This window comes from Excalfactoria chinensis, chromosome 7, assembly GCF_039878825.1.
Source record: "Excalfactoria chinensis isolate bCotChi1 chromosome 7, bCotChi1.hap2, whole genome shotgun sequence".
NCBI lineage: Eukaryota > Metazoa > Chordata > Aves > Galliformes > Phasianidae > Excalfactoria > Excalfactoria chinensis.
Window position 1 is genome coordinate 16,236,450 of NC_092831.1, and position 18,868 is coordinate 16,255,317.

Below are 18,868 nucleotides of genomic sequence, written 5' to 3' on the forward strand. Positions count from 1 at the left end.
ACCTGGATGTGAGTTACTCAGACATCTCAAACCTTTGTAACTTCTAGGTGTGTACAGAAGCAGCCTTTATTCTAGGGGAGCTTGAAAGTGAAGGAAATGATCTGCTGAAAAACTTAGATGCCTTTGAAGGGGTGTGTGCCATATAAGCAGAGTCTTTCAGGAAAGCAGATTTCATTTAAGGACTGCACAGTCAAAGACAAGGGCACTGGAGTGGGTTAACACTCCAGGGGTTCTTAGCTGGAAGCCACTGTTAGTGCAGACAGTAGTCAACTATTTCTGTGTATCCCTGTGCCATTTCAAGGAGTAGAATGAGCGCATGCACCTGCGATTCGTTGAGGCTGTACTTTGTATGTAGGTTCCACAATAACCCCTCTTGCTCTTGTTTTTTGGCCCTAGGGAATGCGGTGTGAGTTTGCAGAGCAGAACCAGGAAGGCTTCATTAGGGCCTACCACAGGAGCTGGATGCGTACTGTTGTGAGCCTGCTCCTTGTTCTGGGAATCATTAACTTAGAACTGTGAAGAGCCTGTTTGAATAGTAACTGACTGTACAGATGCTTTCAGATCTGCACAATTTTCTGCTCTCTTTCTCTGCCTTGTTCTGGCTGATGGACACTTTAGATACCACGCTGAAAGTAGAATAGTGCAAATAGGGCAAAATCATAACATACTTAAGGTTGGCATGCATCTCTAGAAGTCATCTGGTCCTACAGCTCTGCATAAGATGGGACACCCTGAGTAGGGTGCCAGATGGCTTGTAAAGATCTCCTGAAAGGGGATTCCACAGCCTCTCTTGGCCACTGCACCAGCACAGTAAAGAAGGGCTTCCTGATGCTTAGACAGAATGGATGAGCATGCAGTTATAAGCTATGTGGGTGATAGCACAATTTCAGGCAGCTGTGGTTACCCAACTTTGGGTTGAGGAACGTGATGTTGCAGTTCTGTTTCTGTCTCCATCTCTATTCCTCCCTCCACCTCCTCTCAGCACCCCACCAAGCGTATGTCCTAACTCCATACACATCACTGGAGGCACTGCACCTCCATTGTAATAGCCACTATTGGAGATTGGAGTGTACTCATAAATATTGCTATAAAAATGCAAAAAGACCTCAGTGACTCCTCTTCAGTTATTTCCATGTTGTGGGAAGTTCCTGTATGTGTGGCAGTCTTCTACAGCATACTTCTAGACACAGCTGTATTTCTGCTGCTCTTTACTGTCCAATATAGCATAAAGGCTGAAATTGCTGCGATTTTGAATGGACTGTGGCTGTAGTTTTGGGAGATTTGTTTTGTTGATCTTTTTTCCCAATAAACCAATATGAAACTTGTTGCCTCAGGAGAGCAAGTCAAATGAATTTATAAGAGCCTGTGCACTGTAATATAGCAACATTTCAGCCTTATGCTTAGGGGAAATTGACTGCAAGGATGGGGAAGCAAAGCCATGTATCTTGCAGTGAGTTGTGGCTGGATTTCTCATTCCATTGCTTTCCACTGAAGCATTAAATACTGCTGCTGGAGACAGGATATTAAACCTGCTGCAATCATGTATGTGCTTCTCACAGCTTTTACTTCATAAGAGGTGAACGATCTCCTTTATAATAAAACTTCTGTTCTAGGCCTTGTAATTAAACAACATAATGAAAATTTTGTATAATGTATCTGTAATTTCTAATTTGGGCTTACAAGGGCAAGTTTGTACTTCCCCAGAACTCTGTCCTGCTGTGCTTGGGAGCTGGCAGACAATGGGAAACCCTGTGTCAGCAAAGCAAATAATTAGAACTTTCTGTTGCACTGGGGTGCAGCCTTGCTATGCTTGCAGTCTCCTTCCTAGGATTTCCTGCAGACAGACCTGTGTTTGCTGACTTACCATTTTGAACTCAGTCTTTCAGACTTCCCATGACTGGATGAGCCCATCAATATATTTTTCATAGTTGTCAGCTTCCTACAGCCACCTTTGTCCTACTCTAGCTTCACATCAGGCCAAAAGCTGGTCGCAAACTTCTGACTTGCTGTCTTTGCTTATTCACATCAGGAAACTGTGGTATTAGGGCTTGGAGGGAGTGGTGGGGTATGTAGGAGGCATTTGAACTATGAGACACTTCATGGATTTTGAGATTTAACAAAGATACCTGGGGATCTACCAAGGTCCTGCACTTGCGGGGTCAGAATGTAGCAGCTGCATCCGTGTGCCTGCCTCCGTGCTAATGAAAAAGACAAAAAGGTACGAGGCTGAGGACAGCATTGTTTGGCTTCCAATGCTGGCAGCAGGGCATGGCTTTTGGGTGCATTATTGGCCAGGCTGTCGGCCCTCAGCCAAAGCTGGGGGCCTTGCTCAGGCTGCCTGCGGGCTTCTGTGGCTCCGCTGCAGCCAGCAGCATCAGGGGGAGCTCCGTGCCAGCGTGTGCAGAGTGCTGGTAGGCAGTGGGGCTGGTTCTGCAGTCTGTGCCTTGACCTTGTCTCGCTGGCAGTCATTTAGCCTGACATACATTAGCTTCCTGCAGCTTGCTTTCTTATGGCTTTTGTTGTTTGGCTGGTTTTTTGGGATTTATTTGTTTATTTATTTATTTTAACAGTCCTAGGAGAGTTGGTTGGAAGGGAGCTGTGGTTGCTGTCTGCTGGGTTTTGTGCCTCACTCGGTGACTCTGGGATATCACCCGTCCTCAACAAACTTTTTGCCTGGCTGAGTGTTAGCACTGCTCAGCTCTGCAGTGCTACAGGAGCCATGGAGCAGGTGCACATCCTCTGAGCGAGCTCAGCTGCCCTTCAGCTCTTGGCTGGTTAGGGGTGCACTTCCTCCTTCATTATCTGAATTCATTTTAAATTTCTACCTTCGGTGCTAAATTTCTGCTGCAATACTTAGCCTTATCATCTTTCTGTACAACTTCAGGAGCTTATTAGGCATCTCATTTCTTAGAGTGGGGAGGAGAGAGGTCGGGAAGCAATTAGTGTGTCTGACTGGAGCGGGGAACTTCTGAATTCCAAGGGTTTCTAAATTGATATGTGGTCTTTGTGACTTCATTGCCTTATGTCTGTCTGTATTATTGAAATTACCAGAGAATACTTACGATTCCTTACAGGTGTGATGTCAGCACTAATTACATTATTTGGCAGTGGGAACTGTAATGTTCTTATTTAATTTCATCTCTGATGGCGAATGTTCCTTCCAAGTGAGGGTGTTTGAAGTGAAACTCCAAGTTTTTCTTTGTTTGAAGTGTCCCAACATAACCTTCACTGGAGCTCACGTCTGTAGAAATCAGGGCTGCTAAGCACCCTGCAGTGGATGCACAAAATTGGGCTGTTGCAGTCATGGTTCTCACTGGTCTGTAGAAAGTCTATATTTAAAATAAAATTGTTGTGCTTTTCATGAAAAGAGGTAACTTGAAATGTCAGAAATAACCCCTTAAGGCAACGTGCTGCATGTTGTTCTAACAACAAATCCATCTCCATAGGTAGCAAGTTTGAATATTATGTATGAAAGTTTGTTTGTTTGTTTTTTTCATGTGGCTTCACCGTCTCCTAATTAATTTTAACTATCACATACTAAATGGCTATTTAAGATGAGATGTGGCGACTCGTTGGTACTTCTAAATAAAAATGACTGCATATTCTGCAGTTGGATGTTTCCATACTTATTACCTCTGTTCCTGTTACAGGTGCATGTGACAGCATTGCAGCAATGAGCGGGATTTTGAAGAGGAAGTTTGAAGAAGTTGATGGCTCCTCACCTTGCTCCTCTGTACGGGAATCAGATGATGACATTTCTAGCAGTGAAAGTGCTGACAGTGGTGATAGTGTCAATCCATCCACTTCTAATCATTTTACCCGTAAGTTCTGATGCTCTGCATCTAAAGAATTCTCTCTGTTCCTCAAAATAAAATTAGGCATCATAGTTTGATAGAGGTGATGATTTAAAATTGAACATATGACAAAATTCACTTTCAGAGAGCTTGTGACTTGCTCAGAATGACTTAGCAGACTTGTACCCTTTTGCCTTCACGTTACCTGGTACAGCGTTTGTGGTTGTAAAAAAAAAAGTGGAGTCGATTGGAAGGCCCAACTGTTTGCTGTGTGAATTACGTGGCTACTCAGAGCAAATACTGGGAACTGTGCTTACAGTATTTCAGGTGGGTGCTGTACAGAAGATACTGTAGGTAAGTTTAGTTACTTTCCTTGAACAACTGCCAGCAATCTGCAGTAAATATTGTATTGGCAAGAGATGTCCTCCAAGGTAGATAACACGCTGTTGGCTTTATTGTTTGGCTGGGGTTGGTTTTGTTTTATTTTGTTTTGTTTTTGAATGGAGGAACATTGTGTATTGGACACAGACACCCATTATTGCAGTAGTTTTTGTTCTTCATGGAGAGGATGACATCTGTACTCAGCAATTCTTTTGTGCTCAGATAGACATTTCTTCTTAAGTGAGCAAAGCTACATTGGCTATGTGGGCAGCACACACATATATATATGTATTTGTACATATATATATGACCAATTTATGTTTTGCTTTTGTAGTTTATGATGCATGTTGCAGGTGGCTTTGCTGTTTTGATGATGAACTATATGTTTTAAAAAAATGGGGTTTTCGTGCTTCAGCTCTATCTACTGGAGCTAGTGGCCATAAAGCTGTTTCTTAGAACTGTGGGCTCAGGAATAGATGAGGCGCCTTGTCATCACCCATGCATAATGTGATCCTTCCAACTGCATGGTTTAGCTTGCACCCAGAAGTCATGCTTGTACCGTGTGATATGAAGGCTCGTACAATTGGTTTGTCTGCCTAATGCCGCAGTGCAGCTTGAGCTAGGGACTGGGTGTGAGCATCCAAATCCTTTGTTCTATTATGGAACGCTCCTCTACAAAGGGTTATGCAGGTACAACTTTTCTAATGTGTTTACATGTAAAACTCTTGATGAAGTGCATTATATTTAAGACTCAGTATTAGTAGGAGACTTTATATTATGGGAATGCTATAAAGGAGTAAGTGACCCAGTAAATCTTGTTAGTAGTAATAGGAAACAGTTTGATGGTAATATTCTCTACATGCTGATCTTTTAACTTCTGCATTTATTAAAAGACTTAAATGATTATTCATCATGAGCTGAAAGCAGCCCTTGTACATCAGTCATTGCCACCCACATAGAAGACAGCAATTTTATTGTGAGTACACAGAGAAAGCTTGCAATTCAGAGGAGAAACTTGTGAGACATTGTAATACATGCATATAACAGTGAGCTTTGTTTATAATTGACACAATAAATGGTTGGGGGAAAATATAACGTTCCCAAGTGTTGCGATTAGAGGTCCATATGTATGTATCAGCTGGCAGTGTCTTCCTGCCTGTTTTCATATAAGCAAATCTTGTAAGTGCCATCATCCATCCTTTACTGACTGGCAATGTGAGTATCACAGTGACCTGTAGTCAACGTCAAAATCTACGTTACATCTGTAACTCTGCCTTTAAAAGCCCTCATGTAGCCCTCTAAATCTTATTTTTCCTTTCTGATTGGCCTGACAAAAAGATAAGTTTTGAATCACTTGTAGCTACAGCTTTGTTGATGCATCAGCGAGCAGGCAGGTGGTTTATAAAGCTATCTGCAGTCACTGATGCATCTCAGTATTTATACGACCCTTAAAACATTACCTGTTACCTCAGATAAACAAGAATGTCTCAGCTATCCTCCTCCATTAGCCTTAAGTTCAGTTCAGCCTCTCAGCTACACAAGGCATACGGTTGCTGTGAATCATTCAGATGGGGCAGAAACACCAGAATATAGCTTTGATGCAAATCACTATACCTGTAGTGTGATGGCAGAAAATACATGACTGAAATGTCTATGAGTGATTTCTGTTGGGGCTACCACAAAGAGGTAGGTACAGAGTTTCTTTAACAAGATATCCATTCAAACAGATCAAGGCAGCAACAGCGCAAGTCACAGGCATCTTCTGAGTCATGAAATGAAATTGCAGTCTGCTTTTGCTAAATAAAGTAGTTGCTGCTTTCTGCTTCAGAGTTTTCATTGCCAGATGGGTTTAGGGCAAGTCTAATATATATATTTATGTAAAATACAGAGTGCTCTGTAAATCGCAGACAATGTTGCCGTGTCCATAACCATAAAATCAGTGAATTTCAATTTTTTCTTGGTCAGGTATGTATGTAGATACATCTTCGCATTTTCAGTTCTCTTATCAAATGGTGATCAAGCACCTACATTCCCAGTAGCAGATACATACCTTACCATCTTCTATTTACTGTTCTCAGTCTATTGAGGTCATTTCAGTTTCACCCAACAGACAATTAGTCACACCATAGGTTTGCCTTAATGAATGCCAAACCCTGTTACTAATCACCAGTCTGCTTATGTCCCATTTCACAGCCCCTCCTCCATATCAGAGAGGAGAAGAATGTTTGTTTTCAAGCAGCATTACAAGCGTGTATATATGGTATTAGGCTCACCAGTATTGATTGTACTATTAAAGACAACCAGAAGGATTCTGAAATACAGGTACATCTCCACTGCTATTCTTTCCTTAGGAGTACTGAATGGAGTATCATAGGGCCACTAGGAAATTAAGATTGTTTAGTTTGTGTGGCCAAGTGAGAGTTTGGAAGAAGGTATAAAATTCTTGGAAATTCACTAGGAGGGTTTGAATTCTCTGAAACAACCTTTATGCGAAGGCTGAAGTTTAATTTGATGTGAGGTCCATAGCAAAAGATGTTACCTGAGCCTTCAGCGTAAGGCTGTTGTTTAATTTCTGGTTAATGATGGAAATCTCAAGGAGTTGGACATGGAGATGCTACATTATTATGGGAGAACACTTAGGAAGTGCAGCTAAATGCAGGTGTTCTTTTTTTTCATGGCATCTTGCAAATATTTGTGTTGCCTGCCATAAGGCTTGGAATTTCCTTTCTAATCAGGAATACATTCTCCTCATCATTTGTTAACTCACGTTAGGAAATACAACCAGCCTGAGAGAGTCTCGACTTTGATTTCAAAAGAAGTGGATACATCTGGGCAGGAAATACCAAGAAATGCAAAGACATTCAGTGGAGTGAATTTCTCAGAGGTTGAACACTCATACAAAACGAGAGCAGGGCTTGCAAGAGATCCCGCCTGCTCACTTTCACCTGGAGGTGCTGACTGCAGGAGTTTTTAAAAGCTTAGAGAGGGACCAGGAGGCTGGCTGATTTGTAGAAGGAGTTTTTTTAATTTATGTTTGTATTTTTGACAGTTTCTCTCCTATAAATGAGTGCGTTTCGCACAGTGTACACGGGTGGGTTTTCCTTTAAACAACGCGTTCGTTGAAGACGTTCATCACACATGCAAAGTGCCTGAAAATGCAAATTAATGGAGTTGACTGGAGTCGTATTTGTATCCAGTGGCTGATCACACAAGTCCCCATAAGGTTGGACAAAGAACTGACTGTAGTCTTAGGAGAGTTCTGCAAATGCAATTGTTATGCATGGGCGTTCCTGCAAGGATATGGCAGCATACTCACAGTGCTCAGAGCTAAGGCCAAGGTCAGAAATAATCATCCAGGAAACAGCAGCTGGCATTTAGAGCAAATGAGGAGGCAGAGAGCGGTTAACTGTCTCCAGTTCTCCCTGCAGACTGATTATATTGCAGAGCACAGAATCTGTGCTGTTGTAGAGTGTCGAAGGAAAGCCTGCTGCAGATAGAGGGCGGTGAGGAAGGAAACATGCAGCTTTCTTTGAGATTTCAGCAGTGCATTTTCGGCTTTCAACATGCAAAGAATTGTAATGGTTCTGTAAAATTTTAAGCAAAACTCTGATAAGGTGAAATTTTTAGTGAAGCTCAGGTGAAAATTGTCAAACATCAGAGCTGCCTGAGAACTATTCTTTTCTCAGAAACCCTTTCAGTGCAGTGCAAATCTGGCATTATGCAAGCATTCCCATCCAGCCATTGCTGTGGGATGAATTTAGCCTTGGATTTACCGCAGGGGGAGGTACCAGAAGGATGGAGCAGTGAAGCTCTGTTAGGGTCAGCATTACTGCTCTGCAATATTGAGCCCATCCTGCCCAATTTCCAGCCCTCATGTTGCTACTTTCTGAATATGCTGTGCTTGCCTTCAAGCCCACGTGTGAGATCCAGTGTGTCGCGGCATTTCCTCCTAAGGAGGATTTCTGGTTTTGTGGGAAGGGCATTTAGTTGTGAAGGGCTTTAAATTTGTAATACACGGCGTCTGTTGGAAGTCTATATTATCAGAGAGGTGGTGAGGGAGCATAGAAGCAATTTCTGGAATACGCTGATTCCCCAGGTTTTTGTTTTCAAAGAAGACTGTGGAGCAAGCTGGCTTTTGTCAGTGATGTCTGACCTGGGTTCCCAGGGGCTGAAAGGCTTTGCCTTCTGTGTCACTAGATGTGATGGGACACTGCATGGGAGTCACTGTGCGAGTGGAGATCGGAGTTAATCCTTCTTGCCATAGCGGTTTACGTGGCACTAAGAGTATGTAAAAAGCAGACAAACAGGGATAGTAGAGTGTAAGTAAAGTGGTGTTTCCTCCCATCTAAGACAGTTTTAATTCAAAAGGCTGCAGTGTTTTCCCAGCCCTTAGGAATGTTCATCTGCCTAAGACATTTCTGTGATGGTGACAATGAATTGCTCTGCCCTCATTGATGCAAGAGTGCTGGTAATCTGCCGAGTAGCCATATGGTTTACATTTATTTTAATGCGTCTTTGACATCAGGAGAATAGCTGAGACAGCAGAAGAAAGTGCTTATGTTTTGGAGTTCAGCCAGAACCCAGATTATTCATGTTTAGTAATCAAAGAACTACCAGTTTGCTCAGTAGAAAATGTTTGGAAATCTTTATGGGTTTAAAATGTCACTCATATCAGGAATTTGTTACACTAGGAAGTATGCTTTGCATTTCACAGCCAAATGCAGCTGTATCAGGATCTGTTCCCAGGTGTGGTGTTTCTGGCTTCTATTTCAGTCATGAGAAATATGGAATTAAGTGCTCTGTCTTTCACAAGTTTTATGCTACTGTAGGTCCACTGCCCATAGAACAAAAGGAGGATGCCTAAAGCAGATGAAAAGCATAGGTGTATAGAGCATTACTTGTGTCTGAGAGTTGTCTGTCAGTACATCATTGCCACTGCTTACCTGTTTTATCAGTTATAATTTAGTCGTGCATAAATGAGACTTGGATGTTTCACAGAAGATTACCCTGAATTTTGGAGCATTACTGTAGTAACTAGGAGGAGAAGGGGTATGTGTGTGCTTCTTGTGTAGAAAGACTCCTGAAGCTCATAACTCTTGTTGCATGTTGCTGTGTAGCTTTATGAACAAATCACTGAAAAATCTCAATTTCTTGAATTAGTCCTTCTTCTAACAGAAAACAAAGGGTTGTAATGAAGAGTCTTAACGTCTGGTAATAGGCATCATGGTGTTCTGTCTGTCTCTCGTTTGTAGTACAGTTGTTCCTCAGGTTTGCGATTCTTGGACTTCCTTGAACATTCGGTCACCAGAGACATTTATAAGCATGGAGCACAAAGAGAACTGGTGGAAATGTGATTTGTAGTCATTAAGTAATTGTAAGTGGTGTGGATAAAGAGATCTACTACAAGGAAGAGAAGGTAATAGCTGAGAAATAGATGAATAGATGCATCCTACAGTGTATGTGTGCATGCACATCACAAACAAGGATAACAAAAGGGTGTGAACAAAGAGCAGGTTGGTTTCTAGGATTGGCCAACCATCCGTGTTTTAATTTGAAAGTTTTCCATTAAGTGTTTTGGCCTGACCTTTAGGAAGCCTGTGTACAGCAGATTCCCAGTTCCCAGAAGTGTGCTGTGTTGCAGACAACCTGAGTGGTGTCTGCGAGTGCAGGCTGCATGAATGGGGTCAGCACTGCCCAGAGCCAGCCTGGAAAGCACAGCAGATGCTCTGGAGTGGTGCGTGCGGAGCTGGGAAGGCCTGTGGGACCAGGCGTGATGCCACAGGAGGCAGTGGGCTGCAGGCAGGTTATTACCTTAAGCTCTGTTCTGCTAAACCTAGAAACTGAATCACTCAAATGCAAAAAAATCAACATTTGAGCTGTTGCATCTGTTTCAGATGGTGAACTCTGGCAGGGCTTTTTGAAGATGTCCCTGTCCGAAGACCTTGTTCGGATTTAGTGTAGCAGCAATTATGTTAACAGCACCATCCTTCCTTCTGGTAATAGATTCTGTGTGTTACAGTGCATATGCCGTATGTCCTTCTGATGTGTCTTGGGTTAAGTGGTGTCCTTAGCAATAATTAGAACTGATTCAAACTTACTGCTTAAGATGCAGAACATGCCAAACAGCACATGGCTCTGAATCCTGCTAAGATGACTGAAGAATGTTTTAGTTGACCTGAAGCAATAAGAACTGAATGAGCTGTAGAGCACTGCCCCTGATGCTGGAAAATATTTAACATTTCCTTTTGATATATAATACTGATTTCCTTTGAGAAATCACATGAAAGTAGTGAGAGACTGAGAGACTTGGGGAAGTACAGCAGAACGCATGCATGGTGCCTTTGCAGGGCTGACTGTGTTCCTCTGCATGTCCTTTAATACTCAGAATCACAGAATCCTAGAATCACAAGGTTGGAAAGAACAAGATCATCTAGTCCATCCGTCCTCCCATCACCATTGCTACCATGAGCTCCTGAACCGTGTCTAGTAGCTCCTCATCCAGATGCCTCTTGAACACTGCTGGGGATGGCGACTCCACCACCTCCCTGGGCAGCCATTCCAGTGCCTGACCATTCTCTGAGAGAAAAAGTTTTTCCTTATGTCTGATCTTAACCTCCTCTGGGACAACTTGTGGCCCTTTCCTTGGGTCCTGTTTGTTGAGGTGGTTGCAGCTCTGCAGGCGCACTGACAGCAGGCTGATGGTGTCCTCAACAAAGGGAATATCTGATTTCTGTTTCTGGGTAACCAAGAGCAATCCCGTATTCTTTTGCCTCTGTTTTTACAAACCACATTGTCAGAAATATAAGTACATTCTGATTTTTTCCTAACAGTAGGATAGAAGAGCTGGCAATGGAATTACTTGTAGTGCCTCAGCTCTTGCTTTAATAAGCTCTGGGGTGAGACAGAAACAAACCCAAAAGATAAGGTGAGTTTCAGAAATTAATAATTGCATCTAATCTGAGACCCCTGAATGTTTACATCTTACTTAATAAGATCAGTGTATAATTTGTTTAACTAGGAACTAGTCAGACTTCACTGTCTTCAGTACAGTTGTATAGTGCTGGACTCACAGTGCTTGTTTTTGTTGCAGTTAGAGTATTCCAGCATGGAGTTCAGCTTATCTCCATTTTAACACCATTTTTGTCAGCGGCAAAACAAAACCTTTGACGATGTAGCACCGATAGTTTAATTGATGAAAGTGAGAAAAACTAAAAAGTTGAGGAAGACGCATGAATGGGTTCTTTACGATAGCTCATGGCAACAGCAGTCCGACTGAGACAGCTGACCAAACATTTAGGCATAAACATATGGTGATGTATGAAATTGCTGTAAATGTTGACAACACACACGTGCTCACATGGCCGTCCCTGCCCCTCCCCGGAAATCCACACAGTGGGATAGGCTGTTCGCCTAGTCTGGCTGTTACCATAGATGATATTCTTCTCTTTTCCAGATGGGATTTGTTAGATTGCACAGCCTTCTGCTGAGCTTCATTTATTAGTGTGTAAACTGTAAAGAAAAATTCAGGTTGATTTTGTTATTTTTAGAAAGTAGTGCAATTCAGCTCTTCCATAGAAAGTGACAGAAGAAGGGAAGCACTTTTCTTCCAGCATTTGGTGCTTCTGCCAGTAAGCAACTGTGTCAAGAATTCCATAGCTGAGTCTAAAAGGATTGCTATGAATTTAAGTGTTATGTAATAGATGCTGAAGTTTGTAGATGAAGATTCCAAGGCATTTTGTAGCTGGTGTGATCTGTGGGCACAATTACCTTGTAGCTCCTAATGAAGCACGCACACATATATATGGTTAACCTTCTGTATTTATTTTCCTTTGATATTTTCCATAGTTTTATGTCTCATCTCATTTGTGGTCGGCTGTTTTATGTAGTAAAAGTGCTGCTTGTCCTTCAGTAGCTGTCAATGCTTCTTCCTGAAGATCCAGTTGAAATTCAGATGGCATCAATACTCCATCAGAACCTGGACACATCCAGGATGACTGAGACATCTCTTTGCTGGGAGCAGGATATTATAGGATGTGCTTTCCTATGTGTAAGGGCAATAGGCAAAGAACTTTCTGATTCATGGAATATTTTCATTCTAAAAGAAAGAGAACGTCATGATATCAGAATTATCCATCTGCCAAGCTCTATTAAAATTTTGGTCGTACCAATAGCTAAAGTTTAGTTTTGAAACTGTGACATATATAAAAAACTCAGTACATTGCAACAACTCCTCATGTTATGCAAAATTGACATAACGCTGTCAAATACTCCACTCTGTTGCGATAGCCTTATCTACCTACTAAAGCTTCGTGTACATATTTTTGACAGGCTCTGTTGATAGGGAATGTCCTTGAATGTATTAAATTTGAGCATGTGTAACGTAGCAGAATTTCTGTTTCTTATGCATACATCCTAACACCTTTCTGCAGTATCCTTCACTGAGGACCTAAAAATGAATGTGCTTACTTATCTGTTTTATACTTGCAATTTAGCAAACCTGCAGCACAACTGAAGTGCATGGTATTTACTGCGCCTTTATCTGCTTGGCAGTATTTATAAATATAATATTATTTCAATGTTTTACAGAACACAGAATGTTTTTTATGACTGTATTAGTAGGGCGTATCATCGGTAATTTAGTTACAAGAATGTATTTTCCTGTGTACCTTTTTTTCTCGCATAGCTAACCCATCCCATGTTTGTTTTTTAATGTAGAAGTTTGAGGTTTTTACACTTGTGAGGATTAACAGTTTGGTACTTAATAATTGGAAAATGAATGAACTGTGTTATAAGTGTGACAATAAACCGAACCTATTACAAAACAGAGGCTGAAGGCCAACAAGTGCTGCCAGCCTCTAAAGACGGTGCAGTTTTAGATTAGCAACATGCATCATGTTGTTCTTACAGCCTTTATGGAATGGTTCCAAGTCTTTCAGAAATGATCGGGCACCTTTTAAGTCCTGCTTGAGTTCCAGCAACTCAGTTGCTCATTTGTGCTTACCCAGTTGTCGCCTTTAAACTTCAAAGCAATAACATATTATCTACTTTCTTGACAACCTGTTGTCATTTTGCAGTGAATTAAATGAACTGGACTGCTGATGAGTCTTAAAAATCAAGGAGGGTCTCTTACTCTGTTTGTGTCTCTTATTTTGCAATAAAGACTTACCACTGTTACCAGTGAGAAATGAGAGATCTGTATCACTGAAAGGAGTTTAAAGTGTCGTTAAAATCTGGCTTTTATTTTTAAATAAATCCTTTTCACATGAAACTGCATGTTTTTGTAGGAAAAACTCAGCAAGAGTGCGAGGGGAATCAGAAGATAATTTTACACGGATAGACAGTGATAGGACTGAAGGTTAGATGTTAGGGGGAAATTCTTTATTCAGACGGTGATGAGGCACTGGGACTGCTTGCCTGGCCTGGATGGGGGCCTGGGCCGCCTGACTGTGGGTGGCAACCCTGCCCATGGCAGGGGACTGGAAAGGACAAAGATCACCCAGTTCCATTCTGTGCGTATGAGATTCTAGAAAATATCTGATTTTATGATAATATAAATTTCAGAGTCTGAAACACTAAATGTACTGCCTTTGTAGCTTATTTAACACCAATTTCACATGTGTTAAAGTATAAGTCTTTTCTGCAGGTGATCCAGTGCTTTAAAGATGGGCTAGCAAAGCACTGCTGGAGTTCTACATTCCAGTGGTGTGTGCAGGTCTGTGAGAGGCTGAGCTGCTGCTGTCCTCACTGCTGTCATATGCAACGTCTGTTTTGTGTGCTGGTGGATCAGTCTCTTTGAGGTGGCAGTGTAAGAAGAATTTTTTGGGGGGGATTTGTTTGCTTTGCTTCCTTAATAAAAAAATAAAACTTAAGAAACGCTATTGGAAAACAACTGTTCTAGGCAAGAATTACTGTCCTAAAGTAGAGAATAGGGTTAATGATTGTAGCAGTTTGTAATGGCTTCAGGGTTTGCATATACGGTAATTTTCTCAACTCTCATCACCTCACTTAAACTGCACCTCCCTGAATGGTCGCGTGTACATGCTAAGAGACACTGAAGTACTCAAGTGGCACATTTGCTGTGATTGCAAGTTTTCATTAACGTAACCATTAATGTGATCTGTATGTGTTCCAGCTTCTTCGATCCTGAAGAGAGAGAAGCGGAAGAGAACAAAGAATGTCCATTTTAACTGTGTTACTGTGTATTACTTCACGAGAAGGCAAGGCTTCACCAGTGTTCCCAGCCAAGGGGGAAGCACGCTGGGAATGTCCACTCGCCACAACAGTGTGCGCCAGTACACGCTTGGAGAGTTTGCGATGGAGCAGGAGAGGCTTCACCGGGAGATGCTGCGAGAGCACCTGAGGGAAGAAAAACTCAATTCTCTAAAATTAAAGGTAACACTCATTAACTTTGAGCCTTGCCTTATGTATTTTCATGAGCAGAGTCAGAGTTGTATGGGGCCCAGTGTGCATCTTTTAAACAAAACCACTTTCAACTCTAATTTCAGTGGAAGCAATTGCATTCTTCTTTATTTGATTTCTCTGAAGATACATATTTTTTGATACTATGAAGGACTGATGTAGCTCTCGCTAACGTGTACCTTAAAGTGCTTTAGAGCGATGTGGTTGTTTACTTTGTTTTCCACAGAGAAGATGACAAAGGCAGAGAGGCACTGGAAGTCAGTCTGAAATTAGAGTCTGGAACTGCCTCTGTGCCCTGGCAGAGTGCCCTATTTAGACAAAGGAATGACAACATTTTAAGTGCAGAAAGCAAAGCACCTTATTTTCTTTGCCAATTTGACTGAATTTGGCAAAAAGTAGGGGACAGCAATACAGAAAATGTTTTAATGTATCAATTTATACAATCATTCCTCTTTAGTATTTCACCAAAAGTTGTCTGTTAAGTAATATACACTGGACAAATTGTGTGCCTCCGGTGGCGCAGCGGTAGAATTCCCGTTTGCAACACCAGGGGGCCCGGGTTCGAATCCCCCCCTGTGGAGCAGGGGGTAGAAGTGCTGCTCTGCTACACAGAGGGCTCGAATCCCGGGAGTTGGACTCGATGATCTCTAAGGTCCCTTCCAACTTGCACGATACTATGATACTATGACAAATTAACTTGCTTTATCAGCTCAGCCTAACTGTACTTTTGAAGCTGTCCTTTTTAATTTAGCAGAGTAGAGGAAGGAAACTGTATTTGTGAAGAGGGAGATTGCATTTTTTGAAGTGTCCCTTCTGTGTCTTTCAATCTGGTAGCAAAATCTCAGGTTTTGTTGTTTTCTTTAGTGAACGAAAAACCTCCAGTCTGGTGGCACATGTTACCTGTATTTTGGGTTTGTTTTCAGATGAGTTCTGTAGTTAAGAGTGAACAAAGCTGAACTGTGGCTGAACTGCTGTGCTCCACAGCTCCTGCTCCTTGTGTGATACTGTAGTGCTTTGTCAGATACTACTATGTGTGTGCAGAGCAAGCGGGTACCCTCAAATCTCTTTGCCCTTTTCCCCTAGAATGAATGGTGTTATAACCTCTGTCTGTCTGAATACCTGAATTAGTGCATATGACCCTTACTGCTACAGTTAGTTTTTATTCAGACTTTTTTTGTTGTTGTTCAAATAGAAAAACAGATTCTTTTATAATTGATAGCATTTGAATTGTTTTTATGAAAAAGAAAAACCAAACCCACAAACATAAAGCCACTGAGGACAGAGGCAAATAAAAGACAGATGTTTTGACAGGATGGGAACAAAAGGCTGGAGTTAAGGATTTATTGCTGTGTAGAGATTATGCCTCTAAACATCGCAGGATCTTCAGAGTACCAAGTGGGAATTGAGCTGTGACTCTGAGTAGATCCCTTGGCTGACTTCCAGGAAGAGCTGTTTTGCCATTCACTTGGTTTCTAAATGAATGCAGACAGGAAAGGCTGTAGATTTCTAAGGTGCTCAGACAGTGGTTGGTTCTAAAGTACTGCACATCTGCACTGAGAAATGAATAAGGAATGAAGGAAAGCAGTGTTTGTTCTGATTGATCGGACTGATTGAAGGACTGATTGAGGATGACTGTGCAAACAGAAAGTGGTATTTTCTGTGGTTTGTTCTGTTTTTAAATTTCAGCTTCTCAGATTAATTTTTTCCATTGGATTACAATATGCAGGGTAGAACACATTGCTCTGTACAGCTTGTTTAAAGAAAGAAAAAAGAGATAAGAACATTTTGGAATCGCATATTTGTAACGTTAGGTACTGTTTGTTATTTTTACTTGCTAAAAGCGAGGCGCCAAATAAGAAATCCCCGTTAATTAAAAGCAGATGATAAAGACTTTACAGTCACCTTGAAGTCACTGTAGTCATGTAAAAGCAGCACTTTGGTGTAAGCACTGCTGACAGTGGCATAAACACTGTTAGCAGCAGAGTGTGAAAGTTTTAATGGCAATCTGAGCATAAAAGCCATCTTGTCAAGATGAAAGGTACAAGGTAGGCTTTACTTTAAACATGCTGTCATTTGCAGAAATGGTATGAGTAAACACAACGGGTTAGCTGCAGTACTTTATATTGCTTATTCATAAAGTCTCTTCAGATTATAAGCTATTTTAAAATGATTTGCGTGACCCCAAGTGGAGTTAAAGCCCCTGAGTCTGCAGACCAGTAGGTAAATCAGCACAGAGTGTACTTATTTTGAAAACAAGACAAATGGAAGAGGATGTGGGTTTGTCTTTTGTAAAGAACATTCTAGCCCTTTTCCCATCTGTTGAGTGTTAAGGAATGTGCCTGAGAAGAATCACTGAGGAACGGTAAAACGTTTAGTAGTTGCTGTGACAAATATCTGCTATTTTGCGGTTTTCTATAAGCTTGGTAATCTTATGAAACCTAAATGTGATGATGGTGGTGCGTGTTTTCACATGCATTTATGCTTAACAGTTTCAAAGACAGGAAAGTCTCAGTACACTGACTGTGTTAGACATATGTGACTGAACTGAAACCATGGAACCATCAATAGTTGGTAAACTACTTGTAGTATTAAGGTAGAATATTCCATTTTCCAGTCCTGTCTTGGAGCTTGCAGAAATCTGTAGCTGGCTGGGTTCATGTTGCTGGACAACACTAATGAAGGCCAGTAGTGGTATGATATGAAATTATCATCAATTTTTGTACAGTGAACTGCAGGAGAAACTAAAAATATGTTTTCTGTGTTGGTTTCTTTTGTGTGAAATTGTAAGAGAGAAATTCCAGCCAGGGCAGGCGAAGGTATCTGACCTGAATTTGGCACCTTTTATGAGAGGGATTTTCATGCAAACTCTTCATGAGTCCATCAGCCCATGCCATGTCCTGTTGTTATGAATTAACCTTTAGCTTTATGAGGAAAATGTTACCTGTCTGCGTATCAAGCTTAATTCAGATAAGACATGTTATGGCAAGAAGAAAACATAATGCTGTCCTGAGGTTTTGAATTGAACAATATATCTGATGGTTCTTGATAATCTTCCATCTATCTATAGTTCACCAATTAACTGTTTGAGTAATGTTCAAAGCTTTCAGTTTCATTAATTCATCTGTTCTTTGCATGACAAAATGGAGAAAAAAATCAGAGACCACAAGGGAGTCATCCAGCAAAGGAGTGAAAAGGAGCTGAGGTGCTTTGAAATTACAAATTGCTCTCTAATCTCACTTGATGCCTACACGTGTGACTTGGCAGTCTGCGGGATGCACGCAGCACCTGACTAGAAGTCACTCCTTAATGCTTGATCACTACTTAGCAATGCTATTAAGCTTTGTAGGAGGAGGAGAAATATGCGACAGGTTGGGCATGGTTCTGTAGATGCGTTTTGTAAGCTGAGCGGTTCAAGTATTTACCTCATCAGTAGAAGCTGATAATCATGACAAAAATAATCACAAAGCAGGAATTAGAATTGTTCCCTACTTTCAAATTTAAATTATGACAAACAATTAAATAATGGTCATCTGCTTAAGGACTTGTTTGAACTGCTTAGATTTGTGATGGGAGCAATTAGAAGTAAGCCATTTTTCTACTGAATGGGAAAAGAAGACCAAAGCAACACAGAGGATACTTAGTTCTATCCAGGTAACAAAAAAAGGAAGAATAAAAAAACTAAGGCTACCATCTGCATGTTCAGCCTGAGCAGCGCATGTACTGGGGGAAATCCCCCCCACTGCCTTCAGACAGTTGAATGAAGATGCTCTGAACTTTTCTGTGAGTTTACCTGTCTCTCACTGTAAAGAATACAGAAAAATACTTTTAATGTTGTTTATTCTACCTTGCTGAACTAATATGTTGAGTCCCTCATGTAGGGTGCCTGGGCACTGTAAAAGAAGGCGATTAATGGGTAATAGAGTGAGAAAACAATATAAAGGTAGTTTGGGAGGACATTTTGAACATGCCTGCATTTCAGATGAAGAAAGAGATGAATGTATATGCATGTAAAAACGAGGATAACAGACACGGTAAGTAAGTTCAAACATGAACTAAAATGAAGGCACTAAGCTTTGAAGGCTGCGCTTACAGAAGAAGAATAAAATGCAAAGACACAATAATGCCTGTAAAGGTAGAACACTCCTGCATTAAATAAATATGGTGCTGAATTGCTAAGACAGGATAATTACTGACCCAGGGAGAGATCTTCCTTGTGTAACATGTGCATGTTACGTATGCTGTATAAGCATTGCAGTCAGAATACTGCAGAATCC

At 41.2% G+C, this 18,868-nt stretch overlaps 1 protein-coding gene across 10 annotated transcripts in view; it reads left to right on the top strand.

The window, feature by feature from the left end:
• Positions 1 to 18,868, top strand: part of CSRNP3 (cysteine and serine rich nuclear protein 3) — a 93,663-nt gene that overhangs the window by 63,262 nt on the left and 11,533 nt on the right. For all 10 annotated transcript variants that reach the window (XM_072341293.1, XM_072341284.1, XM_072341288.1 and 7 more), the window contains 2 exons: positions 3,651 to 3,821; positions 14,308 to 14,567. In XM_072341293.1, coding sequence (XP_072197394.1) covers positions 3,651 to 3,821; positions 14,308 to 14,567 — 431 coding nt within the window. The remainder of the gene's footprint in view (positions 1 to 3,650; positions 3,822 to 14,307; positions 14,568 to 18,868) is intronic.